Source organism: Protopterus annectens, chromosome 9.part0 (assembly GCF_019279795.1).
Source record: "Protopterus annectens isolate FY-2018-M chromosome 9.part0, PAN1.0, whole genome shotgun sequence".
Lineage (NCBI taxonomy): Eukaryota > Metazoa > Chordata > Ceratodontiformes > Protopteridae > Protopterus > Protopterus annectens.
In genome coordinates, this window is record NC_056743.1 from 1,952,336,416 (window position 1) to 1,952,355,224 (window position 18,809).

Consider the following 18,809-nt stretch of genomic DNA (forward strand, 5'->3'; position numbering starts at 1 on the left):
TGATTATCACCCCGCCATTGCTCATTTTCATAACTAAAACTGTCACCCTCCTTTCTTTTATTCACCATAGGTAGTGGGTAGTTTGTATGTTTTTTATATTCATTAATATCGCTTTCAAGTCTCTTCAACTTTCTCTGAATAAAGTTCATTACATTTTTCATCAATGCCTACCCTAACATTGTCATATTTGTCATTTTCAGAAGCTATGGTAAATATTAAATCATTTTTTAATATATTCATCAATTTCCTCTATTTCTTTTTGCAATTTCTCTCTATTCCTTTCATTGTCCCTAATCATAGCTTTAAGCACCTCAAAACCACATTTGTCAAAAATTTCAATAAGTTCTTTATGTAATAAACCACCACTTTCAACATTATTAGGAAATGTCCATATTTGTAAGCCCTTAGGCACAACACCTTCAGTAATGCATTGCCTTAAATATGCATTTTCAATATCCAGCATTCTTTATTTCAACATTAAACTAGACATTCTATTCAGTTTCACATTATATGAATCAGTCATTGGTCATACTGTTGTTGTTTTATAAGAGAATTTAGAGAACAATGAAACTTGGAACCAGTCTTTTAAGTCTATTTTATTTGCCATGTTTTGTGTAGTCTGAGGCATCTCTAATGCATTGCCCTGGTTAGAATAGTCATTTTTCTGCTTCATTTCACGAAGCTAAAGCCCCTGTTGCTTTTATAATGCTTGATGTACGAAAAAAGTCCTAATCTCTATTTGTTTCAGTATTTCCATTTAAAAAAAAGTCTTGTTTCAGCCGTACATCGCGCCCACCATGATTTCCTGTCATTTCACTTGCTCCAGCATTCATAACCTCTTGTAGCCACCCATTCCGGGCCTTGTTCAAGAGGAATCTTGACCAATGGATGGGGGATCGCAGATATACCCCAGGGATTACTTCAGTGTCACTGCTTGACAGAGGCACAGCAAAATAATAGGCATAGTTTTATTCAAACTAAAGGGGTGGCGAAAGCCAAATAACTATGGGCTAGGCTTATAAATGCCCTTGGGCAGATAGCCTAGTATGAACCTATGAACCTATGGTGGCCAGTTCAATCGTGGATTGGTTCAAAGGAGTTTAAGAGATCAATCAGTTCAGTGAGCTGGCCAATCAGCTTCCTCGTTTGGCCCACTTTATCCGGCCCACTTCTGCAGTCACTTGTACTGGCATGTTCCTTATCCATGCTTGAGAAAATCACCAAAGAACTCCAAAAAACTCAAACTGGCACCCAGCAAGTAAACTAAAACAGTCAGGTACCACAGAAAAGGAACGCGGTTACAGCCTTGCAGTTCAAATGTTCAGCTGGTTTAATAGTAGTTTGAAAAGCATAAACACATTTAAAATCACATCATTTACGTCTTGTTCAGTCAGACTTCATCAGATACATAAAACTTCAGTTAAAACCATATATATATATATATATATATATATATATATATATATATATATATATATATACTTCAAAATATTCCACCAATTAAAACCACAACCAATAAAAATTCTCACTTTTCCTAATTGAGTATATTTAAGGTGTAACTTGCAAAGTACCTTATGCATTCCAGCATTAAAAATACATAAAGTAAATTACAAGTTGTAAAAGCACAAAGAGCATTTAAAAGGTGACAGTATAAAATGGATTTGGTTCTGTTAAAATTCACTAGTTAATGGAATGCTGTGTTAAAACATTAAAATGTGTTCACTCCCTCTAATGGTCCTGTTGTAAAATGACATGTCTAAATATACAAAGTGCCTTATGCATTAAAGCATTAAAAGCGCATAAGATAAATTACACATTGTAAAACACAAAAAACATTTAAAAGGTAACAGTATAAAGCAATGACAATGCAGACAAATGATAGTATTTCACAACTTAACAAATTGTATTAAATAAAATATTTGATTTTGTTTAAATTCACTAGTTAGTGGAATGCATATTAAAACATTGAAATGGGCTTACTCCCTCTAGTGGTTCTTTTGTAAAATGACATATTCAATGTGAATGGAGCACAATTTCTTCTTTCAAAGCTTAGCAGTTCTCAATTTTAGTAAGGGGGCTATGGAGATGTAGTCATTAAGCCCTGGTGGGCTGGTGGCTTCCAAAATCAATTTCCATCATAGCTCCCTATATTCAATCTTTTCCTCCCATAGCCCCCCCTCTAATTTCCTGATTTATTGGTTGTGGTTTTAACTGGTGGAATATTTTGAAGTACCACACACACAGACACATATATTTATGTGTGTGTGGTTTTAACTGAAGTTTTATGCATCTGATGAAGTCTGACTGAACAAGACGAAAACGCTGTGATTTTAAATGCGTTTATGCTTTTCAAACTGCTATTAAACCGGCTGAAATTTGAACTGCAAGACTGTACTGAGTTCCTTTTCTGTGGTGCCTGACTTTGTTTTAGTGTAGAAAAAACAAACTTACCTTTCCCTCACAGCAAGCAGTGGCAGTCTGTTAGCTTTTCCAGTATGCTTTCCATCCCCTTCCCTTCATTCCAAAAGTCCTGTTCAAAATACAACGTGATGCTCCCAAAATCTTGTTGGCGACTCCCTTTTGGACAAGATTGCATTAGTTCCCTCTTCTGTATTTAGCCAAGGGCAATCATCACAAATTACCTCAAAGAGCGGACCTACTCAAATAAGACCAGGGATCTCTCGTCCATCACCACCTGTCCGCACTTCATCTAACATTGTGGATTTTGATTCCACATAGACACCATTTTTTTCTGAGGACATGCCTAGGGTCCTGCAGGATGTCAGGAAACCCACACTACTAGGAAATCCTACTTATCCAAATGGAAGAGGTTTTCTGTTTGGTGTCTTTCTTGTAACCTGGATCCATTTTTTGTGGGTGTTCCTTTGATTTTCTCTTACCTGTATGACTTGCCCAATGCTGGGTTGGCTTATTCTTCTGTGAAGGACCACTTATGAGCTATCTCTGCTTGTCTGCCTTTATTAGCTCATTTAGCTTCTAGATTTGAAGCTAAACAGTTCCTTAAAGTTGTCCTTCATGTTAGGCCTCCCAGTAAGCCTGTTCCTCCTCCCTTGGATCTTAATTTTGTTTTAGAAAAATTGACTCTGGCTCCTTCTGAGCCTGCAGCCTCAGCTTCCTTACAACATTGCTCTTGGAAGACTGTACTTTTGTTGGCCTTTACTCCCACCAGATCGGTGTCTCAGCTTCAAGTCCTTATGACTTGTCCTCTTTTTTGGTGTTTAATAAGGATATGTTTTTCCCTTCATACCAATCCTTCTTTTATGCCCAAGGTGGTGAATGAATTATCTCTTAATCAGTCTATTCAGGTGCCCACTTTTTCCCTTCTCTGCAATGTACTAGTGAGAACTTGCTGCACACGGATGTACGTAGACTACTCAGAGCTTGTTTGGAAGACTCTCGTAAAGCTGGTCATCGCTTGGCTTTCTTATGGTCCTTAGGATCGGCTGTGTCCAAGCAGACTATTTTTTCTTGGATTTCTAAAGTCATTTGTTTTTGCTATTCCTTTCATAGTAAGAGCCTTCCTTCTGTTAAGGCTCATTCTATTCGAGCTATGGTTTCTTCTGGTGCTTTTTTCAAGGATTTGGATACTAACTCTATTCTTGGGGCAGCTACCTGGACTTTTGTGCATACCTTTACCAAGAACTGCAAGTTTGATGGAATTTCTAGAGCCAGAGCTGGTTTGGCTAGGGCCATCCTTTGTGGCGTCCTAGAGAGCTCTGCTGGTCTTTCTTGTTTTCTTCCTGAGCTTTGTCACTCTCCCTATTGTAACGAATATTGCAACAGTAAAATGGAAGGACATAGTACAGTTTAGTACCATCGTAACATAATGGTGGATGTACTTCTCTTCACGTTTGCAGTTTTCACTTCCTCCCTCCACCCCATGGTCCATTTCTCTTCTGGATGTACCAATTACCTCTCTGTTCCTTAAACTGGCATTCCTACTGGAGCTCTTAGTTCTGAGGATGGTATGTCTGAACATCACTTTTATGCCCAACCCTACGCGAGGAGCATATGTGTGATATATGGCATACCTTATACAAACTAAAAGCTTTGGTATACTGCCTGGATGTCGGGCTATCCCTTATTGTTATGAAAACTGCAACAGTGAAGAGAAGGACATCTACCGTGACAGTATGACTTTGCATGGGTGTACGTTTGAATATATATTTACATCTTTTAGCTTGCATGCACTAACCAGTGTTTGGCTGTCTGAACTACTTTATTCTTTATCTTTATTTTGGAACTTGTCACATTTTCTGCTTCAGTGAAACATACACGCACAAAAATATGTACACTTTCAAAAAATGAAGATTACCCCTTAAGATAGGAGCAGTTGCCCCAAATAGATAACTGCAGCACAGTGTCTGTCTCTTCTAAAGTTAAGGTTTGGAGCCTATGTTCCGACATACATTGATTGTTGTATTTTCTTTTCTGTATTCCATTCCCAGATGTGAAAAATAGTTTGCATGTTTTCAGTAAACATTAACTTTTTTTTAAATAAATAAACTAAGCTGTGCATTGTTAGATTAAACACACTTAAAGTGTTAAGTCTTCTGGGGAGGCATCTGCTTGTATATGTTGTTCTCTTCCCACAATTTTAAACTTAAATTTATTTTTACTGATCTACTTGCCAATGTACCTATTAATGTTAATTATACTGTGCTGATAGAAATGTACCAAGTACACAGTGTTGAGGTGTTAATTGTCAAGTGTGTGCACCTGTAGACAGCTCATCTCCAAGTAAAAGTAATTGGTAATGAGAAAAGAAAGTGCTAGAAACGTGGTTTATACATGAAAGAATATTTGTAAATTTCACTCAGATCACACTGGACTGACGTCTCATGGTTAATTGCTTGCACATGTAGAGTTCTAGTTATATTTCCATTCCAGGTCCCTTTGATAAATTTTCTAATATGGAACAATAGATAATGTTTAGGCAAGTGCAAGAAACCCCTCAGTTTTCTTGCCTTTCATCATCTTGTCTTATTTTTTTTCAAGCCCATTTGTTTAAAATGTACATGTAACATAAACAAATGACATTCATGTAGATGCTGTATCTGTCTCAGTAAAAATGAGATTGTCTTTATTCTACATATAATGTGATCAATGCACTTCTACATCCAAACCCCAGCAGCCCAAGATCAGAACATTATATTTAATGAGCTTGATTCTCTCCAGCCTCTCTAACCCTGTCATAGTGAAATGCTTGAGTACTTTACAACTAAAAAATACTTTCTTGTTCTAATGTCAGTAACATATTCAGCAGTCACTGATAAGAATCCCCCACCTCACAAAAATACCTCTTGACTGTTTCCTATGCAAAACTGCTTTACAGTATAGTGCATCATTTATATCACAGTTTTATACAAGTATTAATACGAGTACTGCCTACAGTTACTTCTTCAGTCCTTTCAGTGTCATAAATGGTAATGACATAAAATGAGTTACATGCTTTACAGTTCACCCACCACTTGAACATGCCTAACAAAGATCCAGTCTTTCTCGGCCACTTCTTGCAAGGCCACATTTCACCTGTCTAATCATATGTCTAATAAGCCTCGGTTATTCTCTAATTTCACATTGTCGATGGTCTTCTTGCTTATCTCCAAATAGTCCTGATTTTCTAGAGAGTACCTGTGCTTTTTTCTGTTACTCAAGCATTTTTCTTTGGAACTATGGAAAATGTTTTACTGACAATGTCTCTCTGTGGACTTTGTTGTTGTCGGAGCAGAAGCAGAGTTCCCATCATCTTGTTGGTTGAAAAGTTCTTTCCTCCTCATCCTGTTCTGCATTAAAAAAATGCATTTGAGACTCCATGAAAAAATACTTGGAGGACAGCTTGGTACAGCAGCTTGAACCTCACAACTTCCTCTTGATTGTGGGGATGAATTTGCTTCTCTTCTGCTTGGTGTACCATGAATAATCATTTTCCACAAACACTGTTATTGTCTCCACTTTGTAGTACTTTCCCATCTGTCACAGCTTTGTCAGCATCAACTGTTTCTACTGGTATGATTGCATGCTTACTAATATAGGTCTTCTCTGTTTTGTCATGGCCAGGCTTGGAACATACACACAATGTGCCCTTTCATTTAACAAGTCCTGCTGTGGGAACACCAGTGTAGTTGCTTATTTGTACTTTTATAACATGAATAGTCTGTTCTTTCAAGTTTTTCTGTTGTAGCATAAAACCTTTTGTTCACTGACTTCTGTTTTTTGAAACATTTCTTCTTGAAAAACCTCATGCTCAGCATTTTCTTTGTTTCAGGCTGATTTTTGCAGTTTTATTAGCTCATCTGAGTAGCTTCTTCCACTTTCCAACCTTGTGTTATTTGACTGTATATATTTCTTCAGCGTTTCATTTATTTTAACCATTTCTGAGTGCATTTAATGTATATTTCCTCTAAATTACTGGATGATATTTTTAACCCAAAGCTGAAACTGAACTACTTTTGTTGAACAGAAGCAAGATTCTTTCCAGTCAGAGATTTCTCATCTTTTTTTTTAGTTGACTTTATTTTCTCTAAATGTTTTCTTTTCTGGCTTCTAGGCTTATGAGACAGTAACTGAATTTTATCCAGTTTGATTTTTTGGGGGCTTTTTTTTGTGTGAAAACTGGGAGAGCCCTAAACCTGTTGATCAGTGTGTAGCCATCTTGGACACACACACACACATATATATATATATATATGTGTGTGTGTGTGTACACATACGTGTGTGTGTCTAATATATATATATATATATATATATATATATATATATATATATATATATATATATATATATACACACACACACACACACACACACACACACACACACACACACACACACACAAGGTCAGCCATGGTGGTACAGCAGTTAGCGTTGTTGCCTCATAGCAAGAGGTTCTCCAGTTCGATCCTTGCCTGGGGTGCCTTCTGTGCGGAGTCTGCATGTCCTCCCTGTGGTTGTGTGGATTTCCTGTGGATGCTCTGGTTTCCTCCCACATCCCAAAGACATGCTGTAGGTGGATTGGACACGCTAAATTGGCCCTAGGCATGAGTGCGTGTATGTGCCTTCTGTGGAAGGTTGGGTGCCGGGCTGGCAACTTGACACAGTAAAACTCTACTGCCAATCATGAGCGGACAGGTGATCTGCTGTGGTGACCCCTAACCGGGAAAAAGCCGAAAGAAGAAGAAACACATGCACACACACACACACACACACACACACACACACACACACGCGCAAATAAAAACCACGAACATGGTCAGCAAAGCTAGATACTTAAATGTAAAACGCGCCAAAAAAGTACCATGGCTTATAATAAAAAATGTAAATAAATTTAAAATGATGAGCACTTTCAGGCAAACTCCACACCTTTCATCAGATCAGTAATGAGTTAAAAAAAATCAGTATTTAAAAATATAACAAAACCAATTGAACATTACATTTAGTATATACACCTTCACAGTGTCAGTGTAAGAATATATCGCAATCAATTAAAACATTGCAGGTTGTCCGCACCTCTGTGTCGGCGGAGATTAGCCTATCATAAAACAAAAAACATAAATCTGTATTAGCGTCTTGTAATCTAGTGATAGTTAATTAGCATCTTCAACCGGATTTGTTCTTCAGTATTACTGTATCCAGTCAAAATGTCCATTCAAAATATAGCTTACGCCTTATAGCATATATGCTATCATTTTTATGATCTACAATTAAAACAACAAAGGATACCTCTAATAATAAAAAACAACAATTAGGTCTGCCTCTATATCTTTAGATGTTCTTCATCTCACATTGCTGCAGTCCTTACACTTGGGTAGTCCGCTGTCCTCGGTAATATCCGTCGGTCAAGGCGCATTTGACTGACATCAGGACGTCAGGGTACAAATGCGCATGACCGACGTCATATCCTCAGTCTTTTTTGCCGCATGGTCCGATGCAGAAGCAGCATTGCAAGTGCCGGTTGGCGTTCTGAGATTTTTCTTTTTCGAAGTTTCAGACCGAGTTCAAAGTTGGCAATATTTTAGTTTTTCTTGCCTCAGTGATTTACTGGATGTCAGAAAAAGTCAATAATTGCATTTCTTGTGGGAAACAGATACCATAGAGATTATCATACTTTGTGTATTCCTTGCTTAGGGCCTGAGCACGACGTTGTTGGCTCTTGTGCTAGATTTAATAAACGCACTATAAAGAGGAGATTGGATTGTGCAAGGTTAGTCTTTGGGAAGCGGTGCAATTATAAAATGCCGTCGGATGCTCCGGCCGCTTCTACAAAGAAGCGCAAGGACAAAGCAGTTAAGCCTAGGCTGGAAGAACCGTCTGTACCGGACGCGTTCTTTAGAGGTGTCGGTGGAGCCGGTGGCTCCACGGAGGTTTCTTTGTTTTCTCAGGGAGAGACCTTAGTATTGAAAGATGTGGCCTCTCAGGAGGCAAGTCAAGCTGAGGGGCTTCTCAGGTTACTATACTCCCTCCCTTCCAAGGGTGGCTAGGCCCTCTCCTTCTGTTTCTAAGGCTTCTCCCAGGGGCAGGCCAGGTTTAGCTTCAGTTGGTGTTACCCCTAGCTCTTCAGGTACTGTGCCCAAGAAGCATATGCTTAAATTGGCAGAAGATTTGATTACTTTGATTAGGGGTTCTATGCCCTCCTGATAAGAGGCCTAGGGTGGAGCCTGAGCTGGGGGTTTTGAGCAGGCTTCAGATGTGTCAGAGTCTTCGGCTGAAGACTTGCAGGAGTACTCTCCTTATTCTGATTCTGATGTGGATGATTCTACTCCTTCTGCTTCTCCTCCTGAGGATTTTTCTTTTCAGAAACTCTTCATTCCATGAGGGAGCATTTTAAGTGGGAAGGTCAGGACTTCTCTGATTCCAGGAAAAGGCTTAGGGAATTTTGTTTTACCCCAGCATAGGCCTTTGGCTATACCTCCTGTTTTGGATGTAGTGGAAGATGTTTTACAGAGGCTTCCCTTAATCCTGATTCTTTGCCTCCTGCTCCTGTTGGATAGGTATTGCAGGGTGCCTGAAGCTCATAAGTATCTTTTTAAGAGTCCTAGGGCAGACCCAGCAACTGTTAGCCAGGGGCCTAAAGGTGTTAAGGCTTCTGTTGTTAAGAATCCGGTTCCTGCAGACAAAGAGGCTAGGGCCTTGGATAGATGGGGAAAGAAAGTTTATACTTCTTCCACTCTTGCTATGAGGGCTTTGAATTGCCAGTTTCACATGTTGAAATACCAAAACTATCTCCTTTCACAATTGAAGTCTAAGGTTGATGCTCTGGCAGTAGGTATTGATTGTAAAGAGTTGCAAGATTTAGTGCATGTTTCTGAACAGGTGGGTAAGCATTCTTTGCAATGTGGTTTTGATGCTGTACAGGCCTCGTCTAGGGTGGCTGCCACTGGGTCAGTTCTTAGGCACGCCTGGCTAAGGGATCAAAATTTGTCTGAACATGTTAAAACAAGGATTTTAGATGCTCCTTTACAATCTGACGTGTTGTTTGGTCCTCCTGTTGAGGCAGTTTTAAAGAAAATGGAAGACAAAGCAAAGTCTATGCAGACTGTTAAAGATTTTGCAGGTTCAGCCTGCAAAGTTTAGCAGAAATTGGCCTGCTAAAGGATCCTTCTTATGATTCCCAGTCTAGGGGTAGATCTAGACATGGTAGGGGCAGAGCTCAGGGCTCTTTCAGGCCTAGAACAGGAGTTCTCCTGCACAGTCTTCAGGTGAGGGCAGGGGTCAGTCCTAAACAGACCCAATGACCTACCTTTTCAGCTGCCAGAGCCTTCCTGGCAGCACCTTTGGGAGGAAGGTTGGCACTTTTCAAAGAAAATTGGAGTTTAATTACCCAAGACAAATGGGTATTGGATATCATACACCAAGGTTACAGGTTTTATTTCCATACCTTGCCTCCGTTCAGAGGCATGCCAGACGTTCCTCCTCAACAAAGAATAGAGGCTCACAAACAAATTTCTCTGTTACTTCAACTAGGGGCCATACAGCCGGTCCCTATGCCAGAAGTGGGCCTAGGATTTTATTCTCGCCTGTTCCTAGTACCAAAGAAGGGGAACACGTGGAGACCAATTTTGGATCTATCTATCCTCAACACTTATCTGGACATTCCCAAGTTCAAAATGTTGACGTTACAACAGCCTTTGCCTCTGCTGGGCAAAGAGCATTGGATGGTAACTTTGGATCTCAAGGAGGCTTACCTACATGTTCCTATCAGACTAAGTTGCAGGAAGTATCAAGTTTTCGAGCTGGGACTTTTCAGTATCAGTTCTCTGCATTGCCCTTTGGCTTATCTACTGCCAGAGTGTTCACAAAGTTCTGGCTCCAGTGATAGCTTTCTTCAGGCTGAAAGGAATACAGATCTATCCTTATTTGGACGACTGCCTGATTCTGGCTCAAGGAAGGAAGAGCTTCTTCGTCATTTGGAATATGTGATAGCAGTGCTAAGATGCCTAGGGTATTCTGTGAGCGAAATAAAGTCCAGTCTAGTACCCTCTCAAGACATGTGCTTTCTGGGTGTGAGACTGAATACAGCATCCCAGATGGCCTTTTAACCCCGGACAAACAAAAGAGTCTATCCCTTTACTTCCATCAGCTATCTCATCAGTCCGGGCTGACTGCAAGGACAGTCCTTCAAGCCTTAGGGTTCATGGCATCTTGTATTCTGGTGCTTCCCAATGCCAAACTGCATATGAGGAAGCTACAATGGTATCTCAAAATGTATGGACACAGCACTGCCAGGATCTAGACACTGTCATTCAAATAATACCTTGCATTCAAAAGGAATTTTTGTGGTGGGCTCAGGAATGTCACCTAAACAAGGGACTCTCTGTGACCCGCCAGACAGATTTTAACGACAGATGCCTCAGACAAAGCTTGGGGAGCTCATCTAAATGGAAAGTGGATACAAGACAAGTGGCCTGCCAGACTACAGCATCTACATATCAATCTAAAGGAGATGTTAGCAGTCCAGTTTGCATTAATAGCTTTCAAGGATTTACTTCTTCCAGGGCAGGTGTTGATTCTAACAGACAACACAACTGTCATGTGGTACATCAACAAGCAAGGGATTCTTATCCTCTATGCAGGCAAGCAATGATTTTGTGGGAGACTGCTCTCAATTTACAACTCAATCTTCAGGCAAGGTTTCTGCCAGGAGCACAGAACTCCTTAGCAGATGTGTTGAGCAGGCAATTATGGATCCCCACGAGTGGAAATTGGATCCTCATGTGTTTCAGAAATTGACAGTGTCATGGGGAACTCCAGACATAGATCTGTTCGCTTCTCCACTAAACCATCAGCTGCCAAAGTTTTGCACAAAAGGTTTCATCCCACAGCTTGGAAAGTGGATGCTCTTTCTTTCAATTGGAGCAATCTTCATGTGTATGCCTTTCCACCTCTGCCTCTCCTCCCAAAGGTACTTCTAAAGGTCAGACAGGACAAGCCAAGGATGATTTTGATAGCTCCAGATTGGCCTCGACAGCACTGGTACCCATTACTGAGAAGTCTGGTACGGAAGCCTCCATGGCCTTTGCCTTCGATTCCACACCTGTTGTCACAGGAGGACAGCCATTTGCTCAATGTCAAACTTCACTCTCTTCACCTAACAGCCTGGCATATTCTGTTTTGAACCATAAAGGGTCTCAACTTCCACAACAAGTTTTGAATGTGATTTTGGAAGCTAGAAGGCCTAGTACAAGGAAAGTGTACGCTGATAAATGGAAGAGATTTTTATTTTGGAGTGCAGCAAAGATTTTGATGTTTCTGAGCCTAATTTGAGTGTGGCTCTTCAATATCTTACTGAGTTACTGGACAAAGGTTTGTCTTTCTCTTCTATTAAGGTTCATGCTGCAGCAATTTCGCTCACTATGATTGTGACCCACCATTGTTTTCTCATCCTTTGTTCAAGCAATTTCTTAGAGGGGCAAAGAATATAAGACCCAAGAGCTCCTACTCCTGCTTGGGATCTCAATTTTGTGTTGGAGAAACTCACTCTACAACCTTTTGAGCCTGCAGCTACTTCTGAGTTGAAATATTTGTCATGGAAGACTGCTTTTTGTTGGCAATTACTTCTGCAAGAAGGGTTTCTGAATTGCAGGCCCTTATGGCGGTTGAGCCTTTCTTGATTTTCCATAAGGATAGGGTATCATTACGTACTAATCCTTCCTTTATGCCTAAGGTGGTTTCTAGTGTGGCTTTAAACCAAACTACTCATTTGCCTACTTTTTATGCAAATCCCCAAAATAAAGGGGAAAAGATTTTGCACACTTTAGATGTACACAGGCAGTTGCGATATTATTTGGACAGAACTAAAGGGTTCAGGCAGTCTCAGCAGTTGTTTGTTTCTTTTGCTTTGAGTTCTCAGGGCAAGCCTGTGTCAAAACAAACTATTTCTAAGTGGATTGGGTTTTGCATTGCTTTCTGTTATTCCCATCATGGCAAGGAGATTCCAGCTGGGATTAGGCCTCATTCCACTAGGGCTACTGCCACTTCAACAGCTTTTTGAGGGAGTGGCAACCAAGGATATTTTGGAGGCAGCTACTTGGAGTTCAGTGCATACTTTCTCTAGGCATTATCACCTGCCACTTTACTCTAAATCCAGGGCTGGTTTTGCCACTGCTGTTTTGCAGGGCATCTTGGCAGCTCCTGCTTCCTTATAGTTAGCCATCCTCCCTTACCTCTGCTTTGGGATTCTACCCAAGTGTAAGGACTGCAGCAATGTGAGATGAAGAACATAGTACAGTTTTGTACCTACCATAAATGTTGATGTTCAAGATCCACATTGCTCCCTCCTTCCCTGTGTAGTTAGAGGTGGTTGTGTGGGTTGGGTTGTACATATTGTGTATTTTGTATATATTGTACATATAGTTAGTGCAAGGGTGGTGGGTTGGTTGTTTGCTGTCTTTTGGTTTTGACCTTTATTTTTAGGGTCTTCTGACATCTGGGTCAAGAAAAGACTGAGGATATGACGTCGGTCATGCGCATTTGTACCCTGACGTCCTGATGTCAGTCAAATGCGCCCCAGCCTTATACTTTGATATTCGGGCCGACCGAGGACAGCGGACTACCCAAGTGTAAGGACTGCAGCAATGTGGATCTTCGAACATCTACATTTATGGTAGGTACAAAACTGTACTTTTCTAAATGTGTAACAGACATAAAATGTTACAAGTTGTCTGCAATTCTGCATGGACGAAACATTACCTGTCATATAGCATAAACCAAACAGCATGCATCTTTGTTATCCAGTCATGCTCCAATAATGCTTAATTAGCATTCTCAATCTAATTTGCCCTTCAGTGTTAATCTGTCCAGTCAAGATATGCATTAAGAATATGACCCATGCTTAATAGCAAGTGATGCGTATATGCTGTTCTCTCCACAGTCTCCACTGAAAACAGCAGATCTTACAGCTAAGATAGTAAATTAATTCAAGTTACAGTGTGACAGTATATGTATAAATGTACATAAACAAGGTTATAATGTAGCTTGAATTGAAGGACCCCAGGAGTTATGTTTAAAAATAAGAAAAGCAGTGCAAGGACACAAATACTATGTAAAAAATAATGTAGGAGCGGTGGGAATAAAATAAAAATGAAAAGAAAAAATGGCCTGTATTGATCTTGGTCTGCGTTTCTTTAATGCTGATTTGAGGGGCAGACAAGTGTTCAAACCAGGAGGCAGGTCAGCATGAAGGTTACCAGTCCGTTGCGTCTCAATAAATTCCGTCTCTAATGTAATATCTCCACCTCTGGATCCCATAGTAACCACTTGTAAGACATGAAACTGAAATTCACGTTATGGATGTCCAACTATGTCTGTAAAGCGGTCTCTTTTGATCCTTTTAGCGAATATCACCGATATGTTTAGAAATGCATTCTTTGAGCTGTCTGTTCGTCTTGCCCACACAAAAACTAGTACATAATGAGCAGCAAGCAGCCTAGATCAGTTGCAAGTTTTACAATCAGCATTTGCATTGAGTTTGTAAGTTTTATTAGTAGCAGGATGTGTGAATATTTGCCATCTCAAAATAAATTTACAAGCATTACATTGCTTGCAGGAATATGTACCAATCCTTTGTGATTTAAAAACATTATGCTGATATTGTTTCGTACATACCATTTGTTTTAAATTATTGTTTCTAAAAGAAAATTCTGGTGCGTCACCTACTATGTCTGATACATCAAGGTCACTTAATAAAATGTGCCAATTGCATTTTACCATCTCACAAATAGAACCTATGTTACTCAAATAAGTTGGAGTGTAACCCTGGTGGAATTGTAAGGTTTCAGGTTAACCAGTTCTGTTGCAACATTTTTTCCTTCCCTAGGTGTATAATAGGGTTTTGCTTTGCTGCCTCTTTGCCTATCGACTTCATTAAATGTTTCTGAAAATCAGTAGGATTATAACCTCTGTGTGTAAACTGTGCTGTAGCATGTGTGTAGCCTTCTGATAATCCTTGTTTCTGCTATGCAGCCTAGAATAACATAACTCTCTCCCTTCATAACATTTTGATAAATGTGTCTTGGATGCATACTGTCTCTAGACAGGATGTTATTCCTCTTGCAGTCTTTTAAATGTACAGAGGTATTAGGCCCTTAACTTTCATTCAGTTCCAGAGTGACATCCAAATATGTTTAGTGTGTGTGTGTGTGTGTGTGTGCGTGTGTGCGTGTGTGCGTGTGTGTGTGTTTATGGAGGTTTTTGTGCCAAAAGTTTTTTTTTCCCTGCATAAAAGAATTGGTTGTAGTCTTTGCCTTCTAGTAAAAGGAAAAAGGTATATTCACGGTTACCCAGCAAGTATGCTTTGCTTCAGGCAAAAAAAAAAGTTCTTTGAAAGTTTACAATTGTAATTATTGTTGATTTTTACAAATGCAGATTTGTGTGTTATTTATGCTGAATATAGTTTTCTTTGATAATTTCAGGTTGCAATATATGGAACAAACTTCTGCACGTCTGCTAGGAATGCATTTATGTTACTTATGAGGAATATTATAAGGTAATATTTTATTACTGAGTCGTTGATTTATGTTTTGGTCTGAATTTTCTTTTGGCATAAAATACCCTTATCATTTAGGATCTCAGAATACCATAAGGAATTGCATATCTTTCTGTGAAGTTGATTAGCTCAAACACACACCCCATGCTGCATAATTTATAAACACAGTCTGTAGTAAAGTGTATTAGATCAGATTTTACTTTAGTTAAAATGATGCAAAAATAGCCCATGAAAGCAGCATCTGAGAAAAAAATAGAATTTTAATGGTAACATTAAAAATGCAGTGACATGAAGCAGTGGGAGAAAAGTAATGGAAGCTGTGAATGTAAAGAAGCTAAACATACCGCTTTATTACGCCCCATTTCTATTACTGTCTTAAAAGAAGTCGCACATTAAAGTTGCATTAGTTTCTTGCTGTGTTTCTGTGAACACTACAGGTGAGAAGTGAGACTTCCGTTAGTCTTCTAACACATCCTTTAGCCCACCATGTTATATAACAATACAATTGCAATGGCTGTCTGTGTACCAACCCTTTTTTATTGTACTAGACTAGTTTGATTAGTTTAGACTTTATTGTAGTGTATTCCTTGTATACTAATGTATCTATAGTTGTCATGGGATCATAGGAAGTTACTAAGCTATTGGCCCTGAGGCCCTTACAAGCCTAGCCAATAATTTAGCCCATGTTCCAACAAGTCAGCACCCTATGCCACTGTCCAGCAGGGACATAGGTGGAATCCCAGGTGTGTATTTTCTGTTCCCCATCCAGTTATCCAGGTTGCGCTTAAAAAGGTTTAATGAGGTACTCTGCTTTACACAGAGAGGGAGTCTATTCCACAAAAGGGGGAGTCTCTGGGACACAAATCTGTCCTGCCAACAAGTCCTATTGATGTCACAGACCAGTTTGAAGTCTCGTGTGTGGGGTGCTCGAGTGGAGCTTGACTTGTGGATATGCAGTAGTCCCATCAGTGTGTGGTCTGAGATTGCTTTGCATGCCAGACAGAGGTCACCTCTGAGGAGTCTGTAGGAGACTAGAGGGCCAGGGCTTTTAGCCTATCTGTGTATGGTAGATGTTTTAGGCCCTGGATTGTCTGGGTGATGCATCTGTGTGGTCTCTCCAGCTGCTGCATGTGCTTTGTGAGGTACATGCCAAAAGGGGCATTGTGTTCAATAATCGGTCTTATAAGGGAAGACTACAGGGATGTTATGACCACCTTGTCCCTGGATGGGATACCCTTACTAATGAGGTATTTGTATGCATATCATTTTATGTTATGACCACCTTGTCCCTGGATGAGATACCGTTACTAATGAGGTATTTGTATACATATCATTTTATGTTATGACCACCCTGTCCCTGGATGAGATACCCTTACTAATGAGGTATTTGTATACATATTTTATGTTGTGACCACCTTGTCCCTGGATGAGATACCGTTACTAATGAGGTATTTGTATACATATCATTTTATGTTATGACCACCTTGTCCCTGGATGAGATACCCTTACTAATGAGGTATTTGTATACATATCATTTTATGTTATGACCACCCTGTCCCTGGATGGGATACCCTTACTAATGAGGTATTTGTATACATATCATTTTATGTTATGACCACCCTGTCCCTGGATGAGATACCCTTACTAATGAGGTATTTGTATGCATATTTTATGTTATGACCACCTTGTCCCTGGATGAGATACCCTTACTAATGAGGTATTTGTATACATATCATTTTATGTTATGACCACCTTGTCCCTGGATGGGATACCCTTACTAATGAGGTATTTGTATACATATCATTTTATGTTATGACCACCTTGTCCCTGGATGGGATACCCTTACTAATGAGGTATTTGTATACATATCATTTTATGTTATGACCACCCTGTCCCTGGATGGGATACCCTTACTAATGAGGTATTTGTATACATATCATTTTATGTTATGACCACCTTGTCCCTGGATGAGATACCCTTACTAATGAGGTATTTGTATACATATCATTTTATGTTATGACCACCCTGTCCCTGGATGAGATACCCTTACTAATGAGGTATTTGTATACATATCATTTTATGTTATGACCACCTTGTCCCTGGATGGGATACCCTTACTAATGAGGTATTTGTATACATATCATTTTATGTTATGACCACCTTGTCCCTGGATGAGATACCCTTACTAATGAGGTATTTGTATACATATCATTTTATGTTATGACCACCCTGTCCCTGGATGAGATACCCTTACTAATGAGGTATTTGTATACATATCATTTTATGTTATGACCACCTTGTCCCTGGATGAGATACCCTTACTAATGAGGTATTTGTATACATATTTTATGTTGTGACCACCTTGTCCCTGGATGAGATACCCTTACTAATGAGGTATTTGTATACATATCATTTTATGTTATGACCACCTTGTCCCTGGATGAGATACCCTTACTAATGAGGTATTTGTATACATATCATTTTATGTTATGACCACCTTGTCCCTGGATGAGATGCCCTTACTAATGAGGTATTTGTATACATATCATTTTATGTTATGACCACCTTGTCCCTGGATGGGATACCCTTACTAATGAGGTATTTGTATACATATCATTTTATGTTATGACCACCTTGTCCCTGGATGGGATACCCTTACTAATGAGGTATTTGTATACATATCATTTTATGTTATGACCACCTTGTCCCTGGATGGGATACCCTTACTAATGAGGTATTTGTATGGATATCATTTTATGTTATGACTACCTTGCCCCTGGATGAGATACCGTTACTAATGAGGTATTTGTATACATATCATTTTATGTTATGACCACATTGTCCCTGGATGGGATACCCTTACTAATGAGGTATTTGTATACATATCATTTTATGTTATGACCACCCTGTCCCTGGATGAGATACCCTTACTAATGAGGTATTTGTATACATATCATTTTATGTTATGACCACCTTGTCCCTGGATGAGATGCCCTTATTAATGAGGTATTTGTATACATATCATTTTATGTTATGACCACCTTGTCCCTGGATGAGATACCCTTACTAATGAGGTATTTGTATACATATCATTTTATGTTATGACCACCTTGTCCCTGGATGGGATACCCTTACTAATGAGGTATTTGTATACATATCATTTTATGTTATGACCACCTTGTCCCTGGATGGGATACCCTTACTAATGAGGTATTTGTATGGATATCATTTTATGTTGTGACCACCTTGTCCCTGGATGGGATACCCTTACTAATGAGGTATTTGTATGGATATCATTTTATGTTATGACCACCTTGTCCCTGGATGAGATGCCCTTACTAATGAGGTATTTGTATACATATCATTTTATGTTATGACCACCTTGTCCCTGGATGAGATGCCCTTACTAAAGAGGTATTTGTATGCATATTTTATGTTATGACCACCTTGCCCCTGGATGAGATACCCTTACTAATGAGGTATTTGTATACATATCATTTTATGTTATGACCACCTTGTCCCTGGAGGAGGTACCCTTACTAATGAGGTATTTGTATACATATCATTTTATGTTATGACCACCTTGTCCCTGGATGAGATACCCTTACTAATGAGGTATTTGTATACATATCATTTTATGTTATGACCACCTTGTCCCTGGATGAGATGCCCTTACTAATGAGGTATTTGTATGCATATTTTATGTTATGACCACCTTGCCCCTGGATGAGATACCCTTACTAATGAGGTATTTGTATGGATATCATTTTATGTTATGACCACCCTGTCCCTGGATGGGATACCC

The 18,809-nt window shown here is 39.4% G+C and overlaps 1 protein-coding gene across 1 annotated transcript in view; it reads left to right on the forward strand.

Moving 5' to 3' along the window:
* Nucleotides 1-18,809, forward strand: part of SLC44A2 (solute carrier family 44 member 2) — a gene marked incomplete in the record, with an annotated part of 993,595 nt that overhangs the window by 765,013 nt on the left and 209,773 nt on the right. Inside the window, 1 exon segment of the mRNA XM_044084762.1 lies at nucleotides 14,931-15,004. Within this exon segment, the coding sequence (XP_043940697.1) occupies nucleotides 14,931-15,004 (74 nt within the window).